Genomic DNA, 27,360 nt, shown 5'->3' on the forward strand with positions numbered 1-27,360 from the left:
ATGACAGAGTCATATTTGTACTTGTGGAGTGACCTGAGTGCGTGTGTGTTATGTGGCCTCCTGGCATGTGACTTGTTTACCCTGGTGAGTGGAACATCAGTGTGCCTGACTATAGGGTCAGCTATGACTTGGGCTGTGGTTGAGTGGCATCCTGGGGATGTTGCTTGTGTTTCTGCTTTGGACATGAATGTAGGTGTGTGTTTTATGTTTCTATGTGTGTGTTTTGGTGGTGTAGGTTTTGAGGTGCTATGTGATGAGTGTGGCTTGATGCAAGTGTGTACCTTCTCCTCTTGACTGTCTAGTCCAGTCTTGGGTGAAGAGAGCTTTGCTTCCAGTTTGGCTATATAAGTGCATCTCTCACAGGTTCTAGTGTTGAGTGGTAGGAGGAGAGGGTTGTCTGTGTACATGAGGCAATTGTTGCATTGCCCCAAGATGCCCAGATTCATCAGGTAGATAGAAGAAAACACCGGGAGCTGACCCTTATACATGCCTGGATAGGTGCTTATTTATTAAGTACTAAAAATTGTTTTCCTCTAGACAAGTGAGGAAAGTTGAGTGCTGTAGTAATTTGTAGCTTATTTAGTGCTTACAATGAGTTCTGAACAAGTGCTGAGCTCAAAGAAACAGATTTGATTGCTAAAACTAAACAGAACTGGCTAGTTCTAAGGGAAATTTTGAAGAGCAGACTTATGGCACAGGAATAGTTAACCTTAGCTAAGCGGCAATGCATAAAGTGTTTTGTTTTTTTTTCCTACCAAGTTCTTACCACTTCCACTGATAAGTTAAAAGGCTTCTCTCCAACACAGAAAGGCTTGGGGACTCAGAAACGTACAAACAATCCTGGATACAGCAAATCTGTATCTGGACTAGACTTACAGGAAAGGCAGGAAACAAGCTTTTTTTGTAAAGTGGAAAGGGAGAAAGAGGAGCAGAAGATAATTCAAGGTTAAGAAACTAAGTGGGTTGGCCTTCTCAAATGTTCTCCCTGTATTAGGTAAAATGAGGTAATAACACTATACTGGGAGGAGTGTCCCAGATCAAATTTACAGTAGGGGCAACTGCAAAGCTACCAAATATAAGAACAGGATACCAATAGGGAGGGAGGGTGAGAAACAAAAATCAGAACAAACAAAACCCAACAGATGCTTAACAAATGTAGAAAATTTCCAGTTAATACCTCACACACAGTGAAACTAGCTAGGAAAGTATGCAGCACACAATAAAAGTGCTATAAATAACTCATAAAAATAAGCAAAAAACAGGATACTTAATGTTATATATCACAGATCAGAGTTTGCTCAGTGCCCTTCCTCTGATTAGCTCAGTGTGAAATGGCAGAAACACTCACAAGTTAACTTTTTAAGTAACAGAAAGCTGAAACCTGAAACAACTTTAAAAAACGCTCAAAAGAACCAACGATGTGCTTACTCCAAGCCGTAGTCCAGGTAACCCCAATCAGCCAATGACCATAAACACTTCTCTCACACTGAAATGAAAGAATGGCTTTGGCTAACCTAAGATGGCCTGCGAACATGTGCTCCGACACACAGCCTCTACAAACAACTAGGCCCAGAACACAAGCCTGAATATGTTCAATGCTACAACTACCCACACTACTTAGGTAGAAGAAAAAACTGCAGAAATGTTTATCACAGCAGAAAAGCAGCAGTGCGCCTTTAAATGAGCATTCTAAACAGATAAAGGAGCAAGGAGACTCTAGAGAATGCTTTTCACTGCAAACAAATAAGTTGTATGATACACTCCTTGGCAGGAAATCAGAACAAACAAACCCAAACAGATGCTTAACAAATGTAGAAAATTTCCAGTTAATACCTTACACACAGTGAAACTAGCTAGACAAGTATGCAGCAGGCAATAAAAGTGCTATAAATAACTCGTAAAAATAAGCAAAAAACAGGATACTTAACGTTATATATCACAGATCAGAGTTTGCTCATTGCCCTTCCTCTGATTAGCTCAGTCAGAAGAGCAAGCATTGTAGGGGGATGCTTTTACTTCTCGAATTTCTTCTCAGTCTCTGAGAAAGCATGGCTTCAGAGTTCTTTCTTAAAGGTGGATCTTTTTATTAGTTGACAGAGTTTTTTTTTTCAGTTGGAGCAGAATGGAATTCCTACTGCACAAACAATTGTATTAGATATTTGGAAATCTGCAGTGGCCCCTTCTGTTTCACCTGCTTTAGAGAAGGTTTTTTTTTCATTGCTTCTAGTTTGCCTTTCCATGTTACTAAGCGTATTTTAAAGTATACTCATCTTTGCTGTTGATTCTTCTAACACAGCTGCTTCTTCTGGGTCAGTGATGAGAAGATTGCCATAACTTCAGTTTCGAAACTTTCCTGACAATGTTAAAACTGAAATTTAAATTTTGCCTTAGATATGGAAGTTCTCTTTGGCCCATCTGCACCTGAGGTATTCAAGAAGTGTGATGAAAGGGGAAAATTGATTCAAGGGTTTAAGTAGCAAGGAGCTGTTGAACCAGAGTTTAAAAAGCAATGGTGAGGAGGCTGCAGAAAGAAAGGAAAAGCTTCTAAAAATCAAGGACAATACTCCCAGTCAGCATGCTTATTTTCCTGTTCAGGTCCCCCCTTTCTCCCCTGGCAACCATTCCATATTCAGGAGGCTTCATCTCCCTTGCAGCATCAGATTGTTTTAAATGTAATTCAGCAGGCTAATCTTGGCAATGAGAATCCATTCCCCTGTTCCATGGGATTCCTCTTTGATTTATAGGGATTCCTCTTTGACCTATAAACCAAGTCTTTTTCTTTTCTCTCACTTTGTAACAAATGCTGGCTGAGTGAATAATAGAGCCAGTGTCCCCCCATGTCAGATGGGGAAAGGCTTTTTTTCAAGTACTTTTTTGTTGCCAAAGAAGAAGGATCATGGAGGCCTGTGCTGGACCTTTTCTTTCTAAATCTTTTTGTCAAAATTCCAAAGTTCAACATGCTTTCTTCTACATTCTCTGTTATTTCTGCTCCCTTATCAAACTTTCATGATGAAGCTAGACTTAAAATATGCTTATTGTCACATTCCCATTGCCAAGCTGATCAGACTTTTTTAAGATTTTTTTTCATGTGTGCGGTTAGCTTACATTATCAGTTTTCTGTATTATCCTTTTAACTTTCCACTGAGCCAAGGGCAGAGTATCTGTCCCCAGTAATTGCTTATTGTAGATTTCAAGGTATTCACATCTTTCCATATTTAGATGATTGTCTTATCTTTGCAGACTCTCTCTCAAGCTGCCAAGAGTCTTTATTAACTGTTCAGAATCTCTTAGTCTGGTTTTCAAATCAATGTACAGAAATATTCTCTCATTCATTCTCAAGGAATTGCTTTTATGTGACAATCTGATAGAGTCTGCCTCCAAAGTAGAAATATTGCAACAGTTCTGAGTTTCTCCACTAAAAGTCAGGCATCTACATCATTTCTGAGGATGTTGGGTCATACCTCTCAGCTGTCCAAATTTTTACAGAATGTCCAGATTTTTGCCTCAAGTTGTGGTTTGTTTCTTATAAAATTGCTGTTTTCTGGTAAATCATTGGCAAATAATTGAGGGTTAAAGTTAGAAAATAATGAAAGAAGTTTCAGACTTCAAACTTTTCAGAAAATTCATGCTAATTCTAAACCTGTTATAGCAACCTTCTAAGTTTGTAAGAGCAATATTTAAAAATTGTCCCAAGTTGTGAGCCTTTATTCCCCCATTATTTATGGCTTTGTCCAGATTTCTTCCTCTAAGAGGTTGAGAGATATGATTGAGTCACATGTCATCAGTAATTCTTATGCTTCCTTTGGCCACACTCCACATGAGGAAAATCCAGTGATACCTCAAGTCAGTCTAGATTCAGTATTTTCACACTTTATCTTTTCAGATCCTTATTCTGGGATTTGTAAGAAAGGAGATTTTCTGGTGGGTAAACCACATCTCTTGCAATCCAGGTCTAACATTCTTCCTCAAGACAGACAGAAGCACATAAATGTCAGCAAGATGTTGGGAGTGGTCAGTTCTTTGAAAACCTTAAATCGTCTCTAGTCCCCTAGACCTCTGCAGGTTTACGCAAACAGTACCAGAGTGGTGTGGTGCATAAATGGGGGGAGGGGTAACTGATATCCCCATCAAAGACTTGCTATGATAGCCTGAGATATAGCAACTCAGTTCAGTACATACATTCAGCAGGAGGAAAACTTAATTACTGGTAAGCTAGGCAGGACTAAGACAACCCCCCCCCAACAAACGGAATCTTAATCCTGTGGTCTTCCAAGGTTTGATCCAACTGTGGGGAACACCTGAAGTAGATCTGTTTGCCACCTCCCAGAACAGAAAACTAAAGAAATTTGTTCCAGGACTCCTTGTAAACAGATCTGGAAGGCAGATTACTTCTCATTTCCATGGAAGGGACTGTTCCTGTATATATCTCCACTCTTTTCACTAATATACAGAATTTTTCTAAACATCCAGAAGGAATCTCCAAAAGTTGTGGTAGAACTCCTTTTTAGCCAAGGCAACAGTGGGTGTTCTTTGTGTTTCACTGTTGCAGTTATCACCTGTGGGTTATCCCTGCTGTGGTAGCCCTCAGCCGGCCCGAATACCAGAGTCAATGGCTGTCACCTGTAGTCTGACATCAGGTCGTCAGTACTATAAAGCAAGGAAGCCAACATCATTACACCAGTCTTTCTTGCCATGGAGCCCGTAACAGAAGCAGTTCGCATGAGTGTCGGTCGGTCGCTACCAGAAGTCGAATTTCTAAAGCTAAGTACCCCATGGGGGACCCTTTTTTCTTGCTCTGACCGATGTCCAAAAAAGTTAATAATTGTCTCGCCTGTGGAAAGCAGATCCCACAATGAGACTTTCATTCTTACTGCATCACTTGTTTAGGCCCAGACCATGACATCCTTCTTTGCCGGTTCTGTGCCCTATTTAATGCGAGAACCATTCACCATAGAGCTCTTTTCATAGACAATTATTTTCGTATTCCGTCTTCAAACTCCGATATGGTGTCCATCAGCCATCTGCCGACATTCCAAACAAATGTAAAGATAGACACAGGCCACACAAGGCTAAGCCTTCCAACGATGCTACCGCTAAGTAAGTCGGCAGTTCTCTGGAATTCAGTTAGGCGCTTTGGCAGCCCCTAATGCCCGACTCGCTTTCTACACAGGCCTCTGCCGAGACCTTTTCTGAGTTCGGCATGCCTCAGAAATCCATTTCGTCTTCCGACCCTTTGGCTGTCTCTCCCTCAGTTGGGTCCAGAGCTGTGATGCAGGCACTGGCTTCTGAGGAGGCCTTTCGCACTACCAATTCTAGACAAAAAATGACGTCTACTGTTCCAACTACCGTTCCTCAGAGACTGACGGATCATTTTAGGCCTCAAAGTCAAGCCACTCCTAGGAAATCTGCTTTTAGCCACCATCTTGCTACTGCTCCCCCACCCCAAGCTCAAATGCTTAAAATGGCGGAGGCTCTCATCTCCCTTATCCAAGGTACTCAAACTCCCACTCCTAAAAGGAAAAGGGTTCCTTCTCCCGAAATTATGACAGACCAGGAGTCTGAGGATTCTGATTATTCTGCCTTTGAAGAGGAACAACAGCTCTTAACTGTTTATGAGGATTCACATGCAGAGGAATCCATCCCCTCTGCCCCCCCTCCAGAGGACCTCTCCTTTGGGGGGACCTTTCACTCTCTCAGGGAGCATTTTCAGTGTGAATTACAGGACTACCCACAGTCAAAGAAACAACTTAGAGAGTTTCTGGACCTGCCCCAGCACAGACCCCTGGCCATCCCACCTATTCTAAAAGGGGTGGATGATGTTTTCCTTGAATCCAGTTTAGCCCCTGATGCCCTGCCTCCTGCCCCAACTAAACCTGACAGGTACTACAGAGTACTAGATTCTCACAAATACCTGTACAGGAACCCTGCTTCAGACCCTGAGGTCATTACACAGGGACCCAAAGGAGCTAAGACTAGTTCTGTCAAGAATCCTCTTCCTTCTGACAAAGACTCCAGAGCTCTGGACAGATGGGGTAAGAAAGTATACACCTCTGCAACCTTAGCTATCAGAGCACTCAGTTGTCAGTTCCATATGTTAAAATATCAACAACACACTTTGGAACAATTAAAACAAAAGATTGCTACTTCCCATGATGGTGCCAGCTCAAAAGAGCTGGTAGAATTACTACACTCTGCTTGTCAAGTGGCCAAGCACTCATTACAATGTGGCTAAAACATCCTAGAAGCCTCTAATGGGGCAGCAGTGACAGGATCTGTTATTAGAAGACATGCATGGCTGAAGGAACAACCTCTCCCTGATCATGTCAAGTCTAAACTTATTGATGCACCCCTAGATAAGGAATGCCTATATGGGGAAAAAGCAGAAGAGGTGCTTAAAAAGATGGAAGACAAAGCAAAATCTATGCACACAGTAAAAGATTTCTTTCAAGTTCAACCACCCGGATTCAGCAGGAACTTCCTCTCTAAACACTGGACCTTTCCTGCACCCAGCAGACAGGGCCAAAGTAAGCCGCACAGGGATAGGACATCCAGGGCCTCATCCCAGGGCCAGCAAAGAAGCAAACAATGGATCACTTCAGCCTCCAAGGCAGGGAGTTCTAAGCCAAGCTTATATGGTAAGCACTCACAATGACTCTCCCTCCCCCCTCTGCCCTCCTTTCATTTGTCTAAAACTAGGAGGAAGGCTCACCCTCTTCAAGGACAATTGGGTCTGTATAACCAAGGACCAATGGGTATTAAAAATAATTTCTCAGGGATACAGATTCTCCTTCAGCGAACTCCCAATTCCAAGAGGGTACCCAGACCTCCCCCCAAACCAGTGGGCAGAGGCATTAAAACAGGTAAAAACCCTAATATCCCAGGGGGCAGTAGAACCTGTCCCTTCGGATCAAACAGGAAAAGGTTTTTACTCCAGACTCTTCCTTGTTCCCAGAAAAGAGGGCACTTGGTGCCCCATCCTGGATCTATCCAAACTGGGTACCTCCTTGGTGGTCCCCACATTCAAAATGCTAACCTTGCAGCAGCTCCTGCCTATGCTCGCTCAAAATGCCTGGCTGGTGACACTAGACCTAAAAGATGCCTACCTCCACATCCACATCAGGAAATCGTGCAGAAAATTCCTGCGCTTCAGAGCAGGCAATCAGCACTTTCAGTTCTCTGCACTGCCCTTTGGCTTATCTACTGCTCCCAGAGTATTCACCAAATACTTGGCCCTGGCTATAGCTTTCTGCAGACAGAGAAATATAAATATTTACCCTTACCTGGATGACTGCCTCATTCAGGTGAACAGCAAAGAAAAGTTGCTCCAGGACCTTCTCTTTGTCAAAAAACTCCTAACTTCCCTAGGGTTCACCATCAATGAGAAAACATCAAAGCAACACCCCACCAGGAAAATTGTTTTCCTGGGAGCTGTGCTAGATGCAGCAACCCTAATGACCTTCTATCCCCAGAAAAGCAAAGTTTCCTGCCTCTTTACTTCACCCAGCTGGCTTCCAGAAGTCGCCTCACTGCGAGGAAGTTCCTCCAAGCCCTGGGATACATGGCATCTTGCATCCTCCTCATCCCTTTAGCCAGGCTTCACATGAGAAAGATTCATTGATACTTAAAGAACCTTTGGTGTCAGCACTCTCAGTCCCTAGAGACCACCCTCCCACTGATCCCTTGCATAAGGGGTGAATTTCTCTGGCGAGCAGAGGCCTGTGCCATGAACAAGGGTCTTCCCTTCATCCTTGGCCCTTCCAGCCAGACAATCACCACAGATGCCTCAGACATAACTTGGGGAGCTCACCTAGCAGGCAGGTGTACCCAAGGCCTTTGAATGCCTAGCAACTCCACTTCCACATCAACAGGAAAGAAATGATGGCAGTGCAAAGCGTTCTGACTTCCTTCCAACCCCATCTCAGACAAGGGGTCCTCCTTATAAAAACAGACAACACCACAGTAATGTGGTAGATCAACCATTAGGGGGGCACCCAGTCTGACCACTCTGTGCAGGTTAGCCATGAATCTGTGGCTTACGGCCACCGCCATGGGTTACACCTAATTGCCCAGTACTTACCAGGGATCAGCAACACACTGGCAGACCACCTAAGCAGAAACTTACTGGACACCCACGAATGGCAGCATTACAGAGAAATCTTTCGGCAAATCACTCAAGATTGGGGGACCCCAGCGGTGGGCCTCTTTGCCTCGCACCTAAACCACCAGCTGCACAAGTTTTGCACCAGGGAGTATCACCTCCTAGCATGGAAGGTGGATGCCTTGACCTTCCCCTGGAGCTCTCTCTTTGTGTATACATACCCTCCTCTGCCCCTTCTTCCCAAGGTCCTGATCAAAATAAGAGAGGAGAGACCAAAGGCGATCCTCATTGCTCCAGATTGGCCCAGACAACATTGGTACCCCTTACTACGCAGTCTGACCTTATAGCCCTCCCCCCCAAGCTGCTTCCCCTAAGGTCAGACCTCTTGACCCAGGAGAGGGGGAAGGTACTGCACCCAGACATACAGAGCCTCAAACTTTTAGCATGGCTCATACACTAAAAACAAGAAGTCACTGTTAAGCAAACAGGTCCTGGGCATCATCACAGAGGCCAGAAGGCCCAGCACAAGAAAATCTTATGCAGGAAAATGGAAAAGATTCTGCTCCTGGAAGCAATCAAAAGGGGCCAGTACCTCCCAACCTTCTATCCCCCTCATCCTGAATTACTTAGCAGAGTTGCTCAATAGTGGCCTCTCCTCCTCTATTAAAATCCATGCCTCGGCTATCTCTGTCCATTATGATTCAGACCCACCCCTCTTCTCTCATCCATTGGCTAAGCAATTCCTCAGAGGGGCTTCTAATATCAGGCCTCCCAGAAGACCTCCTACTCCACCCTGGGACCTGAATTATGTGTTAGAGAAACTAACCTTACCTCCTTTTGAACCTGCCGCTTCAACAGAATTGAAATACATCTCCTGGAAGACTGCCGTCCTACTAGCTATCACCTCTGCCAGAAGGGTCTCAGAATTTCAAGCTCTCATGGCTGTTGAGCCCTTCATAATTTTTCATGCAGACAGAGTCTCTCTGAGGACTAATCCCTCTTTTATGCCCAAGGTGGTATCTGATGTGACCCTTAACCAGGCCATACACCTTCCCACCTTCTTTCCCAACCCCCAAAACAAGGGGGAAATAATTCTACACTCACTAGACATGCACAGACAACTCAAATACTATCTGGACCACACTAAGCCATTCAGAAAAACTGACCAGCTTCTTGAAAGCTTTGCCTCAGGAGCAGAGGGGAAGCCCATAGCAAAACAAACCATTTCCAAATTGATTTCACACTGTATCCATTTCTGCTACAGTCTACATGGGAAACCCATCCCTAGGACAGTCCCTACCCACTCCACTAGGGCAACCTCCACTTCCACTGGCTTCCTCAGAGGAGTACCTACCAGGGACATATTGGAAGTGGCCACCCGGACCTCTTTCCATACCTTTACAAAACATTGCCACCTACCTCTCTTTTTGAAGTCTTGGGCAGGGTTTGCCTCTGCAATTCTGCAGGGCCTCCGGACCCATACCTAGGACTCTTATCTTCCTGCCACCCTTTACCTCAGCTTTGGGAATCCTCCCACAGGTGATGACTGCAACTGTGAAACACAAAGAACATAGTACAGTTGTGTACACCTACCATAAATGTAGATGTTTGAGTGTATTCACTGTTGCAGTCTTGGTTTCTCTCCGTCCATCCCCCTTTTATCATCTTCCCCTAGGGGGACACATGCTTCCCAGGGTGGCTCTTAGCCACCAGGACCAATTCTCTCTTTTACCTTGTGTTTCTGATGGGTTAGGGCAAGAAACATTAATGTAATGACATCGTCTGCCTTACTTTATAGTTCTGCCAACCTGACGTCAGACTACAGGTGACAGCAGCTGGAGCACAAAAACATTGACTCTGGTATTCGGGCTGGCCGAGGGCTACCACAGCAGGGATAACCCACAGGTGATAACTGCAACAGTGAATACACTTGAACATCTACATTTATGTTAAGTGTACACAACTGTACTTTCTCTCTTCTTTGCAGTCTGACCATAGGCTTCCTCCCAAACTACATTTGCTCATTCAAGTCAGGAGTAGTTTTATCCACCTCACCCTGAAAATTCTTCAACTCACTACCTAGATGATAGAATTTTGATACCTTTTAGGCACATTTTTCTGAGAATGTACAGCAGGTACTTAAAGAGGCAAAAAGAACAAAAAAACTGCTACTAGAAAGCCATATTTGTGAAAGTGGAAATGATTGTCTTGTTGGTGCCAGTCTAAGAAACAGGACATTCTCCAGGCACGATTGCCTCTAGTTCTTGATTATTTGTGTGAGTTACTGTCCTTTGGCCTTTCTTGTTTGACTGTTAAGGTTCATTTGTCAGCCATTTGTGCTTGTCTGTCCTTAGATCCCCTTTCTAACAATTATCAAGTTAAACAGTTTTTTAAAGAGGTGTTGTACATGCATCCACCTAGGAAACACAGGGCTTCTCCTTGGGATCTTAATTTTGTGTTTAGAAAACTTATACTTTTTTTACCTTTGAACCAGCTCATTGTGTTAATGAGTTTCATAACATGGAAGACTGTTTTAGTCATTGCTATGACTATTCGTAAGAAAGTATCCGAGTCCCAAGCATTTATGGTGAGTCAACCCCAAGGGAGAAAATATTTTTCGCACTCCACAGGCAGCTCAGATCCTTCCTAGACAAAATGCAAGCCCTCAGGAAGCTAATCAACTGTTTGCCTCTTATCAAGGTAAGAGGAAAATGTAACCAATATCAAGCCAGACTGTTTCCAGATGGTTGTCTCATGCTATTGCCTTTTCTTGTACTCACCATAGTAAGCCACTTTCAGGCAGGGCTAGGGCCCATTCCATAACAGCTTTAGCTTCCTCAAAGGCTTTCTTGAAAGGGGTGGACTCTTCTAGAGGCAACACCTTGGTCCTCTGTAAGTACTTTTACAAAGCACTAGAAATGTGATTACTTTTTCAGGTCCAGAACAAACTTTGTTAGGACCATCCACCAGGGGCTACTGGATTCTTAGTTTATTTTTTATTCCCTTTCTTAGTTTCTAATCAATTGAATTAGCTTAGGCTACTGCAGCAGTGATCTAAATGTTGAACATAGTACAGTCGCATAACTAAACTTACCATAGCATTAGATGTTCAAACGATCACTGCCTCAGTAGCTGTTCCCTTTCTCCACTCCCCTCCTTGTTTTTGGTATGTATTTTTTATGACAGGGTGTAGACGTATTTTTTTTTCTTTTCCTTACAATGTTCTCACAGGGCTTAGCCTTCCTTTCTCAGTTGGCATTAAAGCTCTGATGGGATTGGTGACCAAATCTGTTTTAGTCATCTGAGCTTAATGGTTTGGGTGAATGGAAGGTGCCCTGAAGCTTTGGAAGCTGACTGGCTCTTATATCCTATGCAGGATATAACCCATATAGCTTAGGCTACTGTAGCAGTGATCATTCGAACATCTACTGTTATGGTAAGTTTACTTACACAGCTGTGCTTTCTAACCTTTTCTTATATTTAAACAAGTAAATATCAAAATAATCTGATTTTCAAAACGCTCATAGGTAAATGGTAAACCAAGTTGATTATGTAATGGATGTACAAAATATGGGGGTTAGGGGGTTGGCATAATGGTAAAGTGTTTACCTCAAAGACAAGGGACAAGAGGTACTGGGTTTCATTCTCACAAGTGGAAACTGACGAGGCTTAAAATGATCCAAATAGGCAGCTAGCCCAGTACTTATCTATGAACCTATGTGCAAACTCCTTTGTATTATCCATACATAAAAATAGTAAATCATTAATAAAATCAAAATAGTGCAAAGCCTCATCCTTAAAAAAACTTTAATCTATACATTACATGTTCTTCAAAGAAACTCACAAATACATTAGCATAAGGGAGTTGCAAATCATTCCCCATGGCACTTCCTTTAATTTAATGGTATAAATAATCATCAAAGTAAAAAAAAAAAAAATATATATATATATATATATATATATATATATATATATATATATATTATATATATATATATGGGTCTACCTGATAACACTGACACTCCAAAACACCGACAACGAAATAACCAACATGAAAAAAATGAAAAATAAAAAAAATTCAAAACACGAAACTTCACATGCCCGACAAACCAAAATCCCGACAATCAACAAAACAAATACCTTTCCCGAAAAACACACACACAACACAAGTACACCAAAAACCTTACAAACCTACACTAAACCTTACATACACAACTATCTATGCACTAACCTTAACCCAAACCCTAACCCTAAGGTCCGTCACTATCGCACACTTACCTTACCCACACCCAAACCCTAACTCACTTAATCCGCCCCTAACCCTCAAGTCAGTCACTATCGCACACTTACCTTACCCATACCCTAACCCTAACTCACTTAATCCACCCCTAACCCTCAAGTCCGTCAGTATTGCACACTTACCTTACCTGCACCCTAACCCTAACTCTCTTAACCCACCCCTAAACCTAAACTCCGTCACTATTGCACACTTACCTGACCCGCACCCTACCCTAACGTCCGTCACTATCACACACTTACCTTAACATGTTGGTGTACTCAGCGTCGGGATTCTCAACTGTCGTCTTCTCTGTTGTCGATCTTCCGGTATCGGTGTTCTCGTTGTCGGCGTTCTGCGATTTTGGCATTTTCAAGTAGACCTATATATATATATATATATATATATATATATATATATATATATATATATAAATGCAGTTCAAACAAACATAAACTAAATTGTGATAAAACAGTAAAGTCAAAGTAAAACTTCAAGGCCATAATGCCATCGTTATGTGTAATCAAGGTATATAAACTTGACACCTAAATAGTTGATTTATATATTTCTTCCCATTGATATTAAAAAATGATTATCTTGTAATTTAACAATTCTTTTGAATCCTTAATCAAAGGTGGAAATGGGAAATACATTTATTTAAATACGTATTCATAAATTTCCATACATTTCCTAGAAACCTACATCTTCCTGGTAGAAACACACTGTGAGGCAGATGAAGAAATGATAACATCAGAGCAGAAGCCAAAGTAGCTCAAACTGCAGAGAAGGTAAAAGGGAACAGGTTATGGTGGTTTGGGCTCATGTGCAGAAAAGCAGAAGACAATCTGATGAAGAAGATTTGGGATAGACTAGAAGAAGGCAAGAGGAAAAAAACTGGAAACCACAAGAGTGCAATAGAAACCAATAAACCTCAATACCAAGCCTCTAGAAGAACACCAGGAGAGAAATATTCTTTAGCGTACACCACTTTAATGACTGCTTTCATCTACATAGACTTCCTCAGAAACAGAATTTCACAATACAAATGCACTTATAAAGCATACCAATTACAAAACCAATGATGTCATAATAAGTTAATTGATTATCCTAATTAAAACAATAAAAGCAACATGAACAATATAAAAACTTATTAAATACAACATAAATATATTATTTCAATACGTCTCCTGTGATTTTTTAAAAAGAATTTGATGTTAATAATATAATTTAAACCAGGTTTATGATCTGCCTTCAATTTAATTTGCCATCTAGCTTCCCTTTGTTCTAAATGGGCCTTAAAATCTCCCCCTCTTCTATCATGTTGACCTTGTTCCAAAATGGAAAATAAAAACTTATTAAAACCTAAGTATTCCACACTATGCTTATATAGGGCACTATTCAAATCTTTCTTCCTAATGCTATACACATGTTCCCTAATCCTTTTAAATAACTGTCTGGTAGTCGTACCCACATAAAATTCCAGGCATTTGTCACAAATGGCCACATAAATGACTCCCTGAGTTTTACAGGTAAATACCCCTAGAACCCCAATGGTGTAATCTAAATGGGAAAGTTCTATATATGGTCCTACTAAAATATATCTACACATGGAACAACCAGAACATTTATACATACCCTTAGGTTTATCAGAAAGGAAAGTAGGGTGAAGATTCAAACTCGTGTCCCTCCCCTTCTCTAATATAGTTTTCAAATTGTAATCATTTCTATAAACAAACTTGGGTTTGGGACCTACTGCTTTCAATAAATCTGAATTGCCTTCTATAATTTTCCAGGTCAACATGATAGAAGAGGGGGAGATTTTAAGGCCTGTTTAGAACAAAGGCAAACTAGATGGCAAATTAAATTGAAGGCAGATCATAAACCTGGTTTAAACGATATTATTAACATCAAATGTTTTTTTAAAAATCGCAGGAGACGTATTGAAATAACAATATATTTATGTTGTATTTAATAAGTTTTTATGTTCTGTTGTTTTTATTGTTTTAATTAGGATAATCAATTAACTTATTATGACATTATTGGTTTTGTAATTGGTATGCTTTATAAGTGCATTTCTATTGTGAAATTCTGTTTCTGAGGAAGTCTATGTGGACGAAAGCAGTCATTAAAGTGGAGTACGCTAAATAATATTTTTCTCCTGGTGTTCTTCTAGAGGCTCGGTGTTGTGGTTTATCAAGAGGAAAAAAAGGCATCCAGCAGAGAGATGGATGGATTGTGTGAGAGAAGACCTGTAACAGTCAGGTATGACTGTTGAAGAAGGTAGGAGAGTGGCATGAATAAAGAGAGGTGGCAGCAGATGACATGACACCCCAACCCCATGTAGAAAATGGGTAAAAAGGGTTGTTGATGATGATGATGTTGATTATTCCTGCAAACCTCCATGACTGGATAGGGTAGGTCTTTCATGTGGATCCACAATATTTGTATGCAATTTTGATATGCAATAAAATGTAAGTAAACAAGATTCTTTTGATACTAAACTCTTAATTTCATCAGAAGAAAACTGACATAGCGTAATACCATCCTCAAGTAAATCTCTCAGCCTTATAACAACCCTTCATATACTTTAATGGACACAACTTTATAAATACTTTTATCTTTAAGGTGTAATACTGCTGATTACACATAACAACAATTGTATTGCTGTTATCTGCAGGCTTTGTTACAGACATTAAGTTGTTACTGAATTCTTTTAAAGCATACCACTCTATTTTTTTATTTTAAATTGTAAATTATGCTACATATGGCAGAATGTCTTATATGCCTCCTTAACATGAAAAGCAGCAAATTCATTAATCACTTTATTGTTAAATTGTGGTATAAAATCACTTTTGATTAATTGCATAGAATTGTTTAATGTTGGATTACCATAGTCATAACTTATATTAGAGCACCTACAAAAAGAAACATTTTCTTCATGGCAAGTACATTAATTATTAATGTTATTAACAAATAAAGCTTTTAAATTAACTTTATATAAAGTTTTAAACACTTGGTCTGGAAAAATATAGGGCGGTACTGCTGGAAAACAAATTAAGTTCCTTGATAAAAGATTAAAGGTGAAATAAAAGTCTGTAGATATGATCAATCTAATGTTCTTTCTATGTTGCTTCTTTGAATTTGTCATGGCAGGTCAGGAAATTCATTTAAAAAAATCTAATCCAACAGCCATGTAAAACAACAATAATTAAAGTAAAACTGAACAAAACAAAATAAAAATGAAAAAATATAATTCCATAACACTCCAAATTACTAACTCCTTGATCACAAAGATTTCTTGGAAGTAAATACATTATAACAAAATTCAATTATATAAATAGTAAAATCAATTAAAACTTTAACCAGTTGTTTAACAATTAACCAGTGACCTCACTTCAGAAGACATTTCCATTCCAGTTAAGTCTATAACTTTTTAAAGTGCCGAATTAAAAAAAAAAGAAATGACTTCTTTCTATCTTAATAAAACATTCAAATATTTTCATCTCCTTCCATCACAATATTCTAAAATAGGGCATTTAAAACTAGATCAATTCCATTCATGTATCTTATTAAAAATGTTCAGCAACTGGATTTTCCATTTTCCCAAGTCTACTATTATTTAAATGTTCCTGTATAGTCTCTCCAATATAAAATAATTTATAATCATATAATATTGTGTGTATCACACCTCTTGTCAGCCAGGAATCCTACCTTTAACAGAAAACATTTTATTATTCATTTTCTGTAAAGAAGTGCTGTAAATAATTAAATCCATTACTTGAATACATCAGACAATACTGTCTTAAATTAAATATGCAAGTAAGCATATTGTTATGCAAAGAAATGTATAAATATTTTAAACAGATAAATGTCATAAGAGAAACACCTTGTGACAGCTGTCTAATTTTACCAATGCCACTAGTTGAAGGCATCTGCAGTTTAATTACATCTGAATGTTATGACTAACTATTTAGCAGCTGCAAAAGAGAGACTGGCAAGATATATAAGCATGAGGTCACTGAATCTGGAGAGCAGGCTGGCTCCATTCTCATTTGCAGTCCATATAACATTTTTTCACTTCTTCCATGCTTTATAAAAGTAATCAGATACCCAAAAGTAAAAACTGACTGACTTGATTAACTGCTGTGCTGATTTTCAAAGAAAAGTGTCACTTTACTTGAAGAACCTGCAAAAGATGTCCTGGAATAATCTGCACTAGAAAATATTCATTTATTTCTGTTCTTTTAGACAAATCCTTCCTGTCTTCATGAAGAAGTACAAATAATTTACTTCTGCTTGGTCCAAATTATGAATCCAAATAACTTCCCCACTGTACAGTTACTTAATCAGAACATTGTAATCCAAATAAGGTAGCATACCTTTCGATAGAAAGTAGAAGTATGAGGGATCCAAAACTCTGTGTGTGTGTGTGTGTGTGTGTGTGTGTGTGTGTGTGTGTGTGTGTGTGTGTGTGTGTGTGTGTGTGTGCGCGTGCACATGCATGCAGGTGTATGTGTGTGCCTGTCTGTCTGCGAGACCTTTACTTTTAAAAACTCTACTGCCATATTTCCATAAAATAAAATAATAAAATAAAGGTTACTTATTCTTCACAGATTGTTGCCTTTTACACTGTTGCTCATTTTTACTCACAAATACAGGGGTTGCACAGTTTTTTTTTTGCAGTTTTACTGCATCTTTTCAAAAAAAGTTTGTTTTGTACATTTTTCACAAAGCTGGCAGAAGGTATGTTAGCTGGAAATGCATTATTGCCATTTTAGTAGGTTAGTACTTTAGTAGTCTTAGTTAAGATAATCTTAATAAGAGGAGAGAAGTTAGATAGCCCTGGCTATAGTTCATTTACATTAACATATGAGAGTTTTTAATGCATAAGAGAAGGCCTAACATTGAAAGTGCTTTGCTTACAAATTGAAATCTGTGCTAGAGATAAGAAGAAATTTGTACGCTGAAGTAGAAACTGTAGTATTGAAAGTTTGAAACTACTTCATTCTGTACACCCGTTTTGTGTTTTTGTTAAGGAAATTTTTATTAATTTAACATATTTACAATATATACAGAAAAAGGAAGAATTTCAGATATACATATTGTTATACAGTGATAGGAATACTTTGAATACATTGAATCTTCAAGGTAAATTTATATAGTTAACATTAAGAATCTTGGTATTTCAATAGCAACATTTCAGCGTTATCCCAACAACTAAAGGTCTTACTATGATTTATAGATCTTACTCTGATCACTTTTTTTCAGTTGTACATAGTATTGTTGTAAAATTTAAAACTTCTTTGAATGTCGGAACTAAGTTTGATTTCCAATTTTTTTGTAATAACTTTTCTGGCAACTGCCAAGATAGCCTAGAAGAGTTTTTGCTCTTTAACTTTTACAGATACAGGAAGTGGGATGTTTATTAGTATTACTGATCAAGTTAAAGAACAATTATCAGACCATAACCCCTTAAAAAATGTACTTATCTCTACCAAACGTACACTTATTTTTTCACAGCCGATAAACATGTGTCCAGTCAGCTTTTACATCTTTACTATATCTCCAACAAATTAAAGAATTAATTTCACTAAACTTAGAGATTTTATAGGGAGTAATAAACATTCTATGTATATATTTCAACATAAAAGCTTTCTAGTATAAACTTGAAGAAGGTTGACTAACTGATTTACATATCAAAGCTTTATTCTTACCATCTATTGAGTCACTCAATCCATCACTTTCTGAAAAGTTCCAGAATTTTGCAACAAAATTATTATTTATGATTAACTTATATAACTTGGACAGGCTTCCTTTGTATGTCAATCGACCTTCGATAACAGCATTCATATATTCATATACTGGGGGATTAATGTTCTATTGCTCTTCACTCATATTATCCATAAATTCATTTAATTTCTTGCTGATGGATAATATTAACTGGTTAGCAGATTCATTCAACTTGTATTCTTTCATTAATGATTGTGAGGATTTAGCTTTTCTTTTTTTCAAAGCAATCAGACCATAAAACTAATCTATTCCTTTTTAATAAATTCATTTTAACATTGTTCTGAGTTTCCTTAAATCTAGAAGCATGTGCAATAGGAAAACACAAAAATTTCATTTTGATATTAATGTTGTTTTAAAAACATATTTCTTAACATTTTTAAGACTTGATTTCATATATGCAGAGTTTAAAGACTGGAATTAATTTCTTTCTAAGGTAATCTTTGTTAGCCAGATGACAGGATTATTATATATTTCTAATTTATCATCTTAACTCATTCCCTCCAGTACAGCTCTTTTGATTGTGTACCTTTAACTCCCAATGGGTGTGGCTTGAGCCTTTAAAAGATGAAGTCATCACCTTACAGTTCTAACAAATACTCATTATCAGAGGTCAAATATCAGTACAGTTGTGTTTGCCATCATGTATGCTTCAAGATAAACTATTCTGATGCCTTGTATGCAGCATGGTTTTGGAATTATAAATGCTAATATGAATAAGCAATATTTGACACCTAGAGGCACAGTAGGAGGTAGCTACAGAAACGCCTGCAGGTGCACTCAGCTGTAATTAGTTAATAAATCTATAAGAATATAGTATAATCTGCTCTTGGATGGTTTTCCACTGACTAGTGTAGGTTGAGTCTATCCAGAGTATAATAGAGTTAACACTTGCAGCAATAACTCATTTTGTTTCTTAAAGGAATACAAATGTACTGCCTCCATATGGAAATTTGCTGGCACTGAGGAGTGTTGCTTTGGTTCTAGAGGGACTTAAAACTAGATTCCATTGATATCCAGTAAGCACAACAAATTACAAAAGAATCATAATTGTGCAGCAGTCCAGTTAGATATCTCTTGTCTTGCTCACCGAACTAGGTATAAACCCCTGCATAACTTGCTGGCTCACTGACAAGATCTAGGAAGTTAGGACCAGTGAGACCAACTCCACTAAGAGACCGATCTGCAGCGGGATACCTCCGGGTTCTGTGCAGGGACCACTCCTGTTTGGCATTTACTTCTCGGAGTGAAAGACTAATGTCAAGGGCCTTTGGCTAATCAACTTCACAGATGACTGCAAATTGGGAGCTATCATAGATTCCTGTAATGACACAAACATCTTACAAGAAGGTCTAACGCAGACAAAGTACTGGTGCCAGTGGCACAGATTAACACTCAGTACAAAGAAATACATTATAGTAACTTTTGGGAAAACTGCATCCAAGCTAATTACTCAATAAGACACTCCTAAGAGCTGACCCAGTAGTGAGGGATCTGGGAATGTATGTAGACAGTAATCTGGCCTTTGGCCAACATGTAGCCAAGGTAGTTAGAAAATCATTTTGTGTTGCCCAACTTATAAGTAAGAGCATCACGTTCAAGTCCAAGGAAATAATAGTGCTACTTTATTTGACTCTTATTAGACCCATCATTGTGTATAGTGCCCCTTTGTCATGTACCTGACCAGACGTTTACAACAGTTGGAACACCCACAAAGATTCCTTACCAAAAGAATCCAAGATATAAACACACTAAACTATGCAGATGACTTTAAAGCCCTGTATCTGTACTGTGTCTCCTACAAGTTACTGAGAGGCAATATATGACTGGCATACAAGGCATCCTCGGGTCCAGCTCTGATGGACCTTTTGCACATCCACAAAATGCATCAGAACAATTTAGATACAAGGATTTAAATTTTGGTTGTGACATAAATAAGAAATGTTTGCAAGACAGATCTGTGTCTCAGAGGATCCCCATGCTCTAGAACAGGCTCCCCATCGATTTGAAGCACAGTCCTCACCCTATTCAAGCATAACCTTGACTAGTGGATGGGAAATTGGAAATTCACCACAGGTCCAGCCCCCATGTCTCTGATAGAGGCAGACAGAAGTGCCCAAACTAACATATGTCCCCACAAACATAACCTTTAGAAACTTCCTAACTAACATACAATTTCTTAATAAATGCCCATGATATGTAGGGACACATTTCGGTTGGATGGATTGCATGACTAGGCTTATAAAGGCCCAGATGGCCATTAGCCTAATATATATGCCAATGAACCTGAAGCACTTAGTAGTCTGTGTTACTTACTTTGTACTAAATTCTGGTCTTATTGCTGTTTTCTCCTGTGTAGGTGGGATTGGCTGTTATGGTCGAGACAGAGGCCAGGCTCGAAGGTGTCTTGATGCAGTAGAAATTTACAATCCAGATGGAGATTTTTGGAGAGAAGGACCCTCTCTACCTTCACCATTTTTATCCCTAAGAACCAACTGTACGAATGCAGGGGTTGTGGCTGGTAAACTATATCTGTGTGGAGGATTCTATGGTGCAGGTAATAAAAACGTTAGAAATGCAGATAAAATCTACTGTTAAACTTCATGAGGGGCAAATCAATTCTGTAAGGTCATATCTTAGAAAGCAAAACCGTAAACAGTCTGACATTTTCCACATGAGTTATAAAAGTTGTCACTGTATTGCCTGTAGTGTACTTTACCATATTGTAATTATACGTCTGCTGCAAAGATCTAATCACTGATCATCCAAAGTATTGAAGGCCACACACTGAAAGCTAAAAGGAACTGGTATCTATAGTTACAGCGATCCAAAGTATTGAAGGTCACACATTAAAGGCTAGAAAGAAGTTGGTGTCTATAGTTACAAAACACAGAATTTTTTTTTACTTACTCATTCTGTCAGCTGTACCTCATACTGTTTTAGTTACCTCAGAGATATGGGTATCCAGTCTGTGTTCCTGGTTATTTATTAAGATGTACATTTTTTTTACTTCGTTTTTTACTTTACTTTTACTTTGCAGATATCACAGTTTGTAGCAGCAACAAGATCTAGAAATCTATATTTTTTCTTGATTACGGGTTTAGGGTTTACTTTGACAGGCATTATATGGGTTCAGTTTAGGCTAAAAACATATGTCTCTGTTCTTAGGAGCAAACTACTGAAGTTTCCTTACATTCATATGCGTGAGGATCATTTTGTATCTGTAGCATAAGAAGTCTCAAAGAGAGATGATATCACAATTATGATGCAAATAGCTTGGATTAAGTTAGCTGGTAGAACAAGCTGTTTTTAAAGAATGGAAATGAAGTGGCCAGTACCTACTTTCCTGTCTTGGTGGGGGGGGGGGGGTGTATCATCTGCTACAGCACATTAAAGTACCCTGCCTGCTAGAGATCAGGGTGAGAGACCTGATGTAAAGGCCTATATATGACCAAGCAATGTGAATGCACTGTGGTCAGTATCAGTGCATGCCTTGATGTAATTACGCACTACTGGGACAGTTCAACATAAGGTGCATGTTAGTCACCAAAAGATAAATGGGGTATGGCTGAGAAAAAAAGCCCTGATTCCTGCCTTGTTAACCATCTCCACTGAGTGACTCTTGACTGTGGGGAACAAGAGTTGGTCAAGCAATAGGAGGGATGATGGTCAGCAAGCAGTGTTGGTGGTGGTGAGGAAAATATGTAAAAAAAATATATAAATGAATAAAAGGTACAAAAAAATGAATTGATTGTTTATTACAGGTCTTCATCCCTTGGAATGCAAAAATGAAATCATAGGTTTCAGGCTATAGGAAATCTTTATACAAAGCCATATAGTAATTAAGAATAATTTGTATCTGTTTCAGAGGTGACTTGCACACCTGGCGTGAATCAGCATATGTCCACTCAAATTTCTGCTGCACAATGCAATCTTTAGTAAACAGAACTGGAATAAACAAAAACAAATATTAGTATTGCCAAAATGTCCTTAATTTCTGACTAGGAAAAATCATTCTTTTAGAAAAATTATTGTTTTTACTTCAGGTCTGTAAAATTTTAATAAGTTCCTGCTTTCGAAATGTATTTCTGAAAATGACTGTCACCCTGTATCTGGTGTGGCAGAGAGCTGACATATTTTGTTTTGGCTACTAAACAGAAATAAAATATTTAGCAGAACAGTTAAGTACATTAATGTAGTCTTGTTATATGTACATTATCATTATTCCTTTTCATTAGCAGAGAATAGATACTGATCAGTTTCTTGTCAAGCAGCCTTTAGTCTCATGCTCTGCCTCCTCCCCTCATTAGCTTAGTTGATTTATTTGAAGAAGAAAAATGATATTCTGCACATTTACAGATGGCCGTTAATCCCAGTCATTCATGCCTTTAAGCTGCCTGGAAAAAATTAAGATTGTTTACTGTTATGAACAGAAGAATGAGCAGGAGTATGTAAGGTTTCTCTGAGCTTCGTTGGCCTGCTATCTTGGGAAGAAAGCCAGCATGTAAATATTTCACAAAGACTTCTGTCTAAAGTTGGAAGTCAGTGCAGATGAATACACCTAGAATAGAGGTACATTAAAAGACAGACTAGAACCAAAAAAAATAAATAAATAAATAAAACACCTGCTGTTATTTTGCTCTAATTCAGACGTTTGTCACTCTCCTTCAAAATTTACATTAACAAATTTCCATTAAAAGTGAGTCTGTACTATTCGCTAAAATAAGTCATTTTCATGCTAGCAGACTACAGTTACCATTGTATGAAGATCTGCTCAGCAAGCAGTCAAATGCCTTTCAAATAGTCATCACTAAAATGCTGGCTTCAAGTTTAATAAACAGCAATAACAAACTGGTCAGCACCTCAACTTCTACTCTTTAAAGATAACTAGTTTTCAGTTATGTATTTCCAAATGAGTAATACAGTTATTAAAAATGTTGTCCTTAGGAGATGTCAGTATTGAGGTTTTAGAATATGTGCATTTCTTAGTAAGCAGCTCAGCCTGTACATGACCAAAATGTACTGCATTACTTGTCTGTGTATGTTATTTTTTACCATCTTGGCCTTGGGGAGGGTATTACTTTGAAGCAACGATTTCATGATAGCCAGATTTAGCAGCTTCAGTGCCATCAGCTGGTATTTTTATTGTGGTGTGATGAAGTATATGGTCTGAATTTATCCTCTACTCAATCAAAATAGAGAGTTATCCATTGCAGCCAGGTCATTTAATATGGAGACTAAATCGGCAGCAAATTGGAAGAGCTCAACATGGACATCAGAGGACTCAAGAAATATATTTATGGAATATAATGAAAAATGGAACAATTACATATAATACCTGGAAATCCAGAAAAGCAGACAAAAGATCTTGAAGAAAAGATGATCTGGCAGGAGCAAGTAACATAAAATGTGATACAGTACTGCTATTTTATGAGTGAGAGATGATGATCCAGAGAACTGTGAATGGAGAGAATTTCAGAATGATCAGGCCCCTTGAGGGCACAGAATATACTGAATAGATCAAATTTATGAAGTCCTGAGTGAAACTGATAAATTAGCATTGAAGAAGGGCTGGATATGTGACATGACAGGGCATGAGAAGTACACAAGCCAATAAATATACTGTGTTATGTGACTGAAACATATTATTTTGAACTGTCACATTCAGCGAACCAAAGTGTGGGTAGTCCATCAGGCACCTATAGGAAAATGATGAAATCTAGCTGGGCAGCTCATAATGACTGAGGAGGACTTTTCTGATGCTGTGCATAGAAAGAAGGAACAATGTTACCCTGCTGTTGAGAATAGGTGCCAGGAAGGAGCTATGATCTAGCTAGTCTACATTTTGAATGTATGTGTAGTATGGTGAGATGTGTTTATAGGTACAGGCCACTGAAGTAAGCTGTGAAACTGCAATAAAATAAAAGAGGAAAACTAACTGCTGGCAGGTTTTGCAGAATGAAGCAGGAGAGATAGAAATTAATCTACCAAGATTTCAAGGAAATAAGGTTCCAGTAATATTGTGTGGAATGAACAGGTTTGTTCTAGCTGTGATATACAAGTCAGCATTCATCAAAAAGTCATTAGGAGGAGAACCAGTTGGACAAGGCATCAGCTATAGATCCACTTTTAGAAGATCGAGAAAGCCAATAATGGGGATCTGAATGCACTAGATTTAACCAATATGTGGAATGAGGACATGAGTATTCACAATAAAATAGATAACAGAAAGGCAGCAAGTGGAAACAGTCAAGTTAAAAGGCAAAGGAGACCTGGCAACATCACCCAATGGGTATGGTGAGGCCTTGCCTGGGCACAAGAGGATGACACCCTATGGTTGAAGATAAGCAGTGATGGATGGTGGGCTTGTAAGTGATTGTCAAGTCTGTATTCATCTGACCAAGTCTTTGATGCTTTTATTTCTCCTTTTGTCTTCTGCCTTTTGCATGTACATTATAGTATAATATGAATGATCATGGCTACAAAGTGGAAGAAGATTTCAGGAGAAAAGAATGCTGCTGAATACATAGCAGTACTGAACTTTTTCCTCATCCCAGAGGAAAAGATCAAAAGTAAAGGGTGTCTTACAGTAAGCAGATGAGACTCTCCCTGTACGAGGTGTTTGAAGGTCCCTTGCAATGCTACTACAGCTAACCCTGTTCTTATTATGTGTATCTTCTTTTTAGGTTTGTATTATGTCCGCATTTTTTTACTACTGAATGGATTAATGATTATAAAAATGCAAAATCATTGAAAAAAGGAATTGCAGATGTAAATCAATAGGTTGCATTTGTTATTGCCAAACGTAAAACAAAAACTTCTATGGAGGGAGGATTCAACCACCATACACCCACAGTATGGGGGCTCTGCCCGCACACCCCCAGAATTTTATGTTATTTATTTATTTAACATTTGTTTACCAGGATGGTCCAACTGGACAGCTGGTGTCCATTTTCAGCAGAGCCCTGGGGGGAAAAGTCCCAGAAAAAAAATTACAGAATATAAACAATATATATATATATACATATATATATATATATATATATATATATATATATATATATATATATATATATATATATATAGATATATAGATATATACAAAGATATATATATATATATATATATATATAGATAGATAGATATAGATATATGCAGCAATAACACAGGTTACAAATATAAAAGGTTAATACAGCAATACAGAGGAATTACATACAAGAATAAGTGTACTACTCTATCGTCAAGTAGCACTGTAGTATACTATAAGCATGCAAGGAATATTTACAAAATGTAAAAAGAGAGAGGGCGAAATACAGTAGAATGTTTGAGTGGACTCTCCATAAGCAGAATGGGAGCACAGAGAGGTCCTCCTGCAAATTCCCTCCATTAGCAGATTGGGAGTTCAGAGAGAAAATGAAATAAACAACTCCAGGGTTGCACAACCTCAAAGAAAGGGGAAAAGCCCCCTTGAATTATCTAACAGTCAATCTAATGAAATTCAACTATTACACAATTTGACCAACAAATGAAAAAAATCAATATTTCAAAAGGCAATGAAATGAGTTCAGTGATAAATCATATAACACCCATATATCTATCTGTATATATGTATAGATAGATAGATGTGTGTGTGTGTGTGTGTGTGTGTGTGTGTGTGTGTGTGTGTGTGTGTGTGTGTGTGTGTGTGTGTGTGTGTGTGTGTACATGTGTATATATATGTAATCTATAGTCATATCTCACTCTTTTTATATTTATATATTTGTATATATTTATATATATGTGTGTTATTGGTTGATGGATGGATAGTAATGTACATAGTAACTCAATGAAGTATAGTAGTTGAACCAATACTGGTTTTTGTTTTTCTTTTTCTGTAAAATACAGCTGAATTTGCAAATATGTAGTATTTGTTTAGTGAGGAACTCTTTCTTAAAGTGACATATCCGCCGTGGAGAGTTTCTTTTAATGCTGAACTGACCATAGGGGAGCAAGACAAAAAGGGTTGTCTTTTAGTGTAACATGCTAGTTACTGTTTCAGCATGTAAAACATTGATATGAGCACTTGGGGGAGATGTGAGAAACAGGATATCTGTGTGAAAGAGAAAAAGTAAAAAAATAGTTATGAAAAGCTCTGATTATGATTACAGATAACATTTAGGTAGGAGTAAGAGTCAAAGTTAGAATAATTAATAACATTGAATAAAGGGGATGGTAAGGATTTTGTGATATATAAATATATTTACAAATTTAAGCTGAACACATATCATCATTACTGCATCATTAAAGATAGCAGAAATTAAGGATGAAAAGAACAGGCACATAAATTCCATCTGATGCCACTACATAATATGTGATGATCAGAAGTATAGCCAGTCAGGCCACACAGCTGCAAGGCAACTGATATCCTGGAAGTTTCAGTTTTGTATTTTGGAAATATTATCTTGTTTCTACAGTTCATACTTTAGAGGGGAAGCCCCAAATAAGGTAAAATCATATGGGCTAAAATAGCAGCTCTAAGTAGCATTAAGTTTCAAGTACTGCAGCTGTATGAAATTGAAACAACTCTGCTGTGCAAACTGCAATACGTTTACTGTAGCAGAGGGCCATTCTATATAGTTTTATGCAGGTGTTTTTTTTTTAGTATTGCATGTTTACTTAAAAGGAAATTAGATTACTTTTTTTTTTACTTTTATGTTTTATTAGACAATAGCATAATTGTCTTAATTTAATACAGCTTTAGGACAGGTCTGTCCGTTTCTAGAATTCCCTTGCAAAAGAATGGTTACATTTCTTCCAGGTGCTCATTACTGCTTTACGTATATCTACATCCTTCCTAGACTCAAACAAGTTTTCTTTGGAAATTGTCAGAAAATGTAGTTTTGGGGTTACACATGGTGGTCATCATATTGATCACTGCTGCAGTAGCCTAAGCTATATTGGTTATATCTTGCTTCGGATATAAGAGCCATCCAACTTCCATTGATTTAGGACATCTTCCATAAAACCAAACAGTTAATCAGCTTGAGCTGACTAAAAGACAGGTTTGGACATCAAGCCCTTCAAGGGTTTCTTATCGCCGAAGGAGGCACTCCTCTGGGGCCTTTCGAAGATCAACAGCTGACTTGCTCTGTTTCACTTCTAGGTAGATAAATTCCCTTTTGTGCGGAAAACCTACCACATATTATTTTATTTAAACTTA

The 27,360-nt window shown here is 38.4% G+C and overlaps 1 protein-coding gene across 1 annotated transcript in view; it reads left to right on the forward strand.

The window, feature by feature from the left end:
• Positions 1-27,360, forward strand: part of KBTBD12 (kelch repeat and BTB domain containing 12) — a 1,334,674-nt gene that overhangs the window by 1,168,163 nt on the left and 139,151 nt on the right. Inside the window, exon 5 of the mRNA XM_044078545.1 lies at positions 20,521-20,718. Within this exon, the coding sequence (XP_043934480.1) occupies positions 20,521-20,718 (198 nt within the window). The remainder of the gene's footprint in view (positions 1-20,520; positions 20,719-27,360) is intronic.

Source organism: Protopterus annectens, chromosome 7.part1 (assembly GCF_019279795.1).
Source record: "Protopterus annectens isolate FY-2018-M chromosome 7.part1, PAN1.0, whole genome shotgun sequence".
Taxonomy (NCBI): Eukaryota; Metazoa; Chordata; order Ceratodontiformes; family Protopteridae; genus Protopterus; species Protopterus annectens.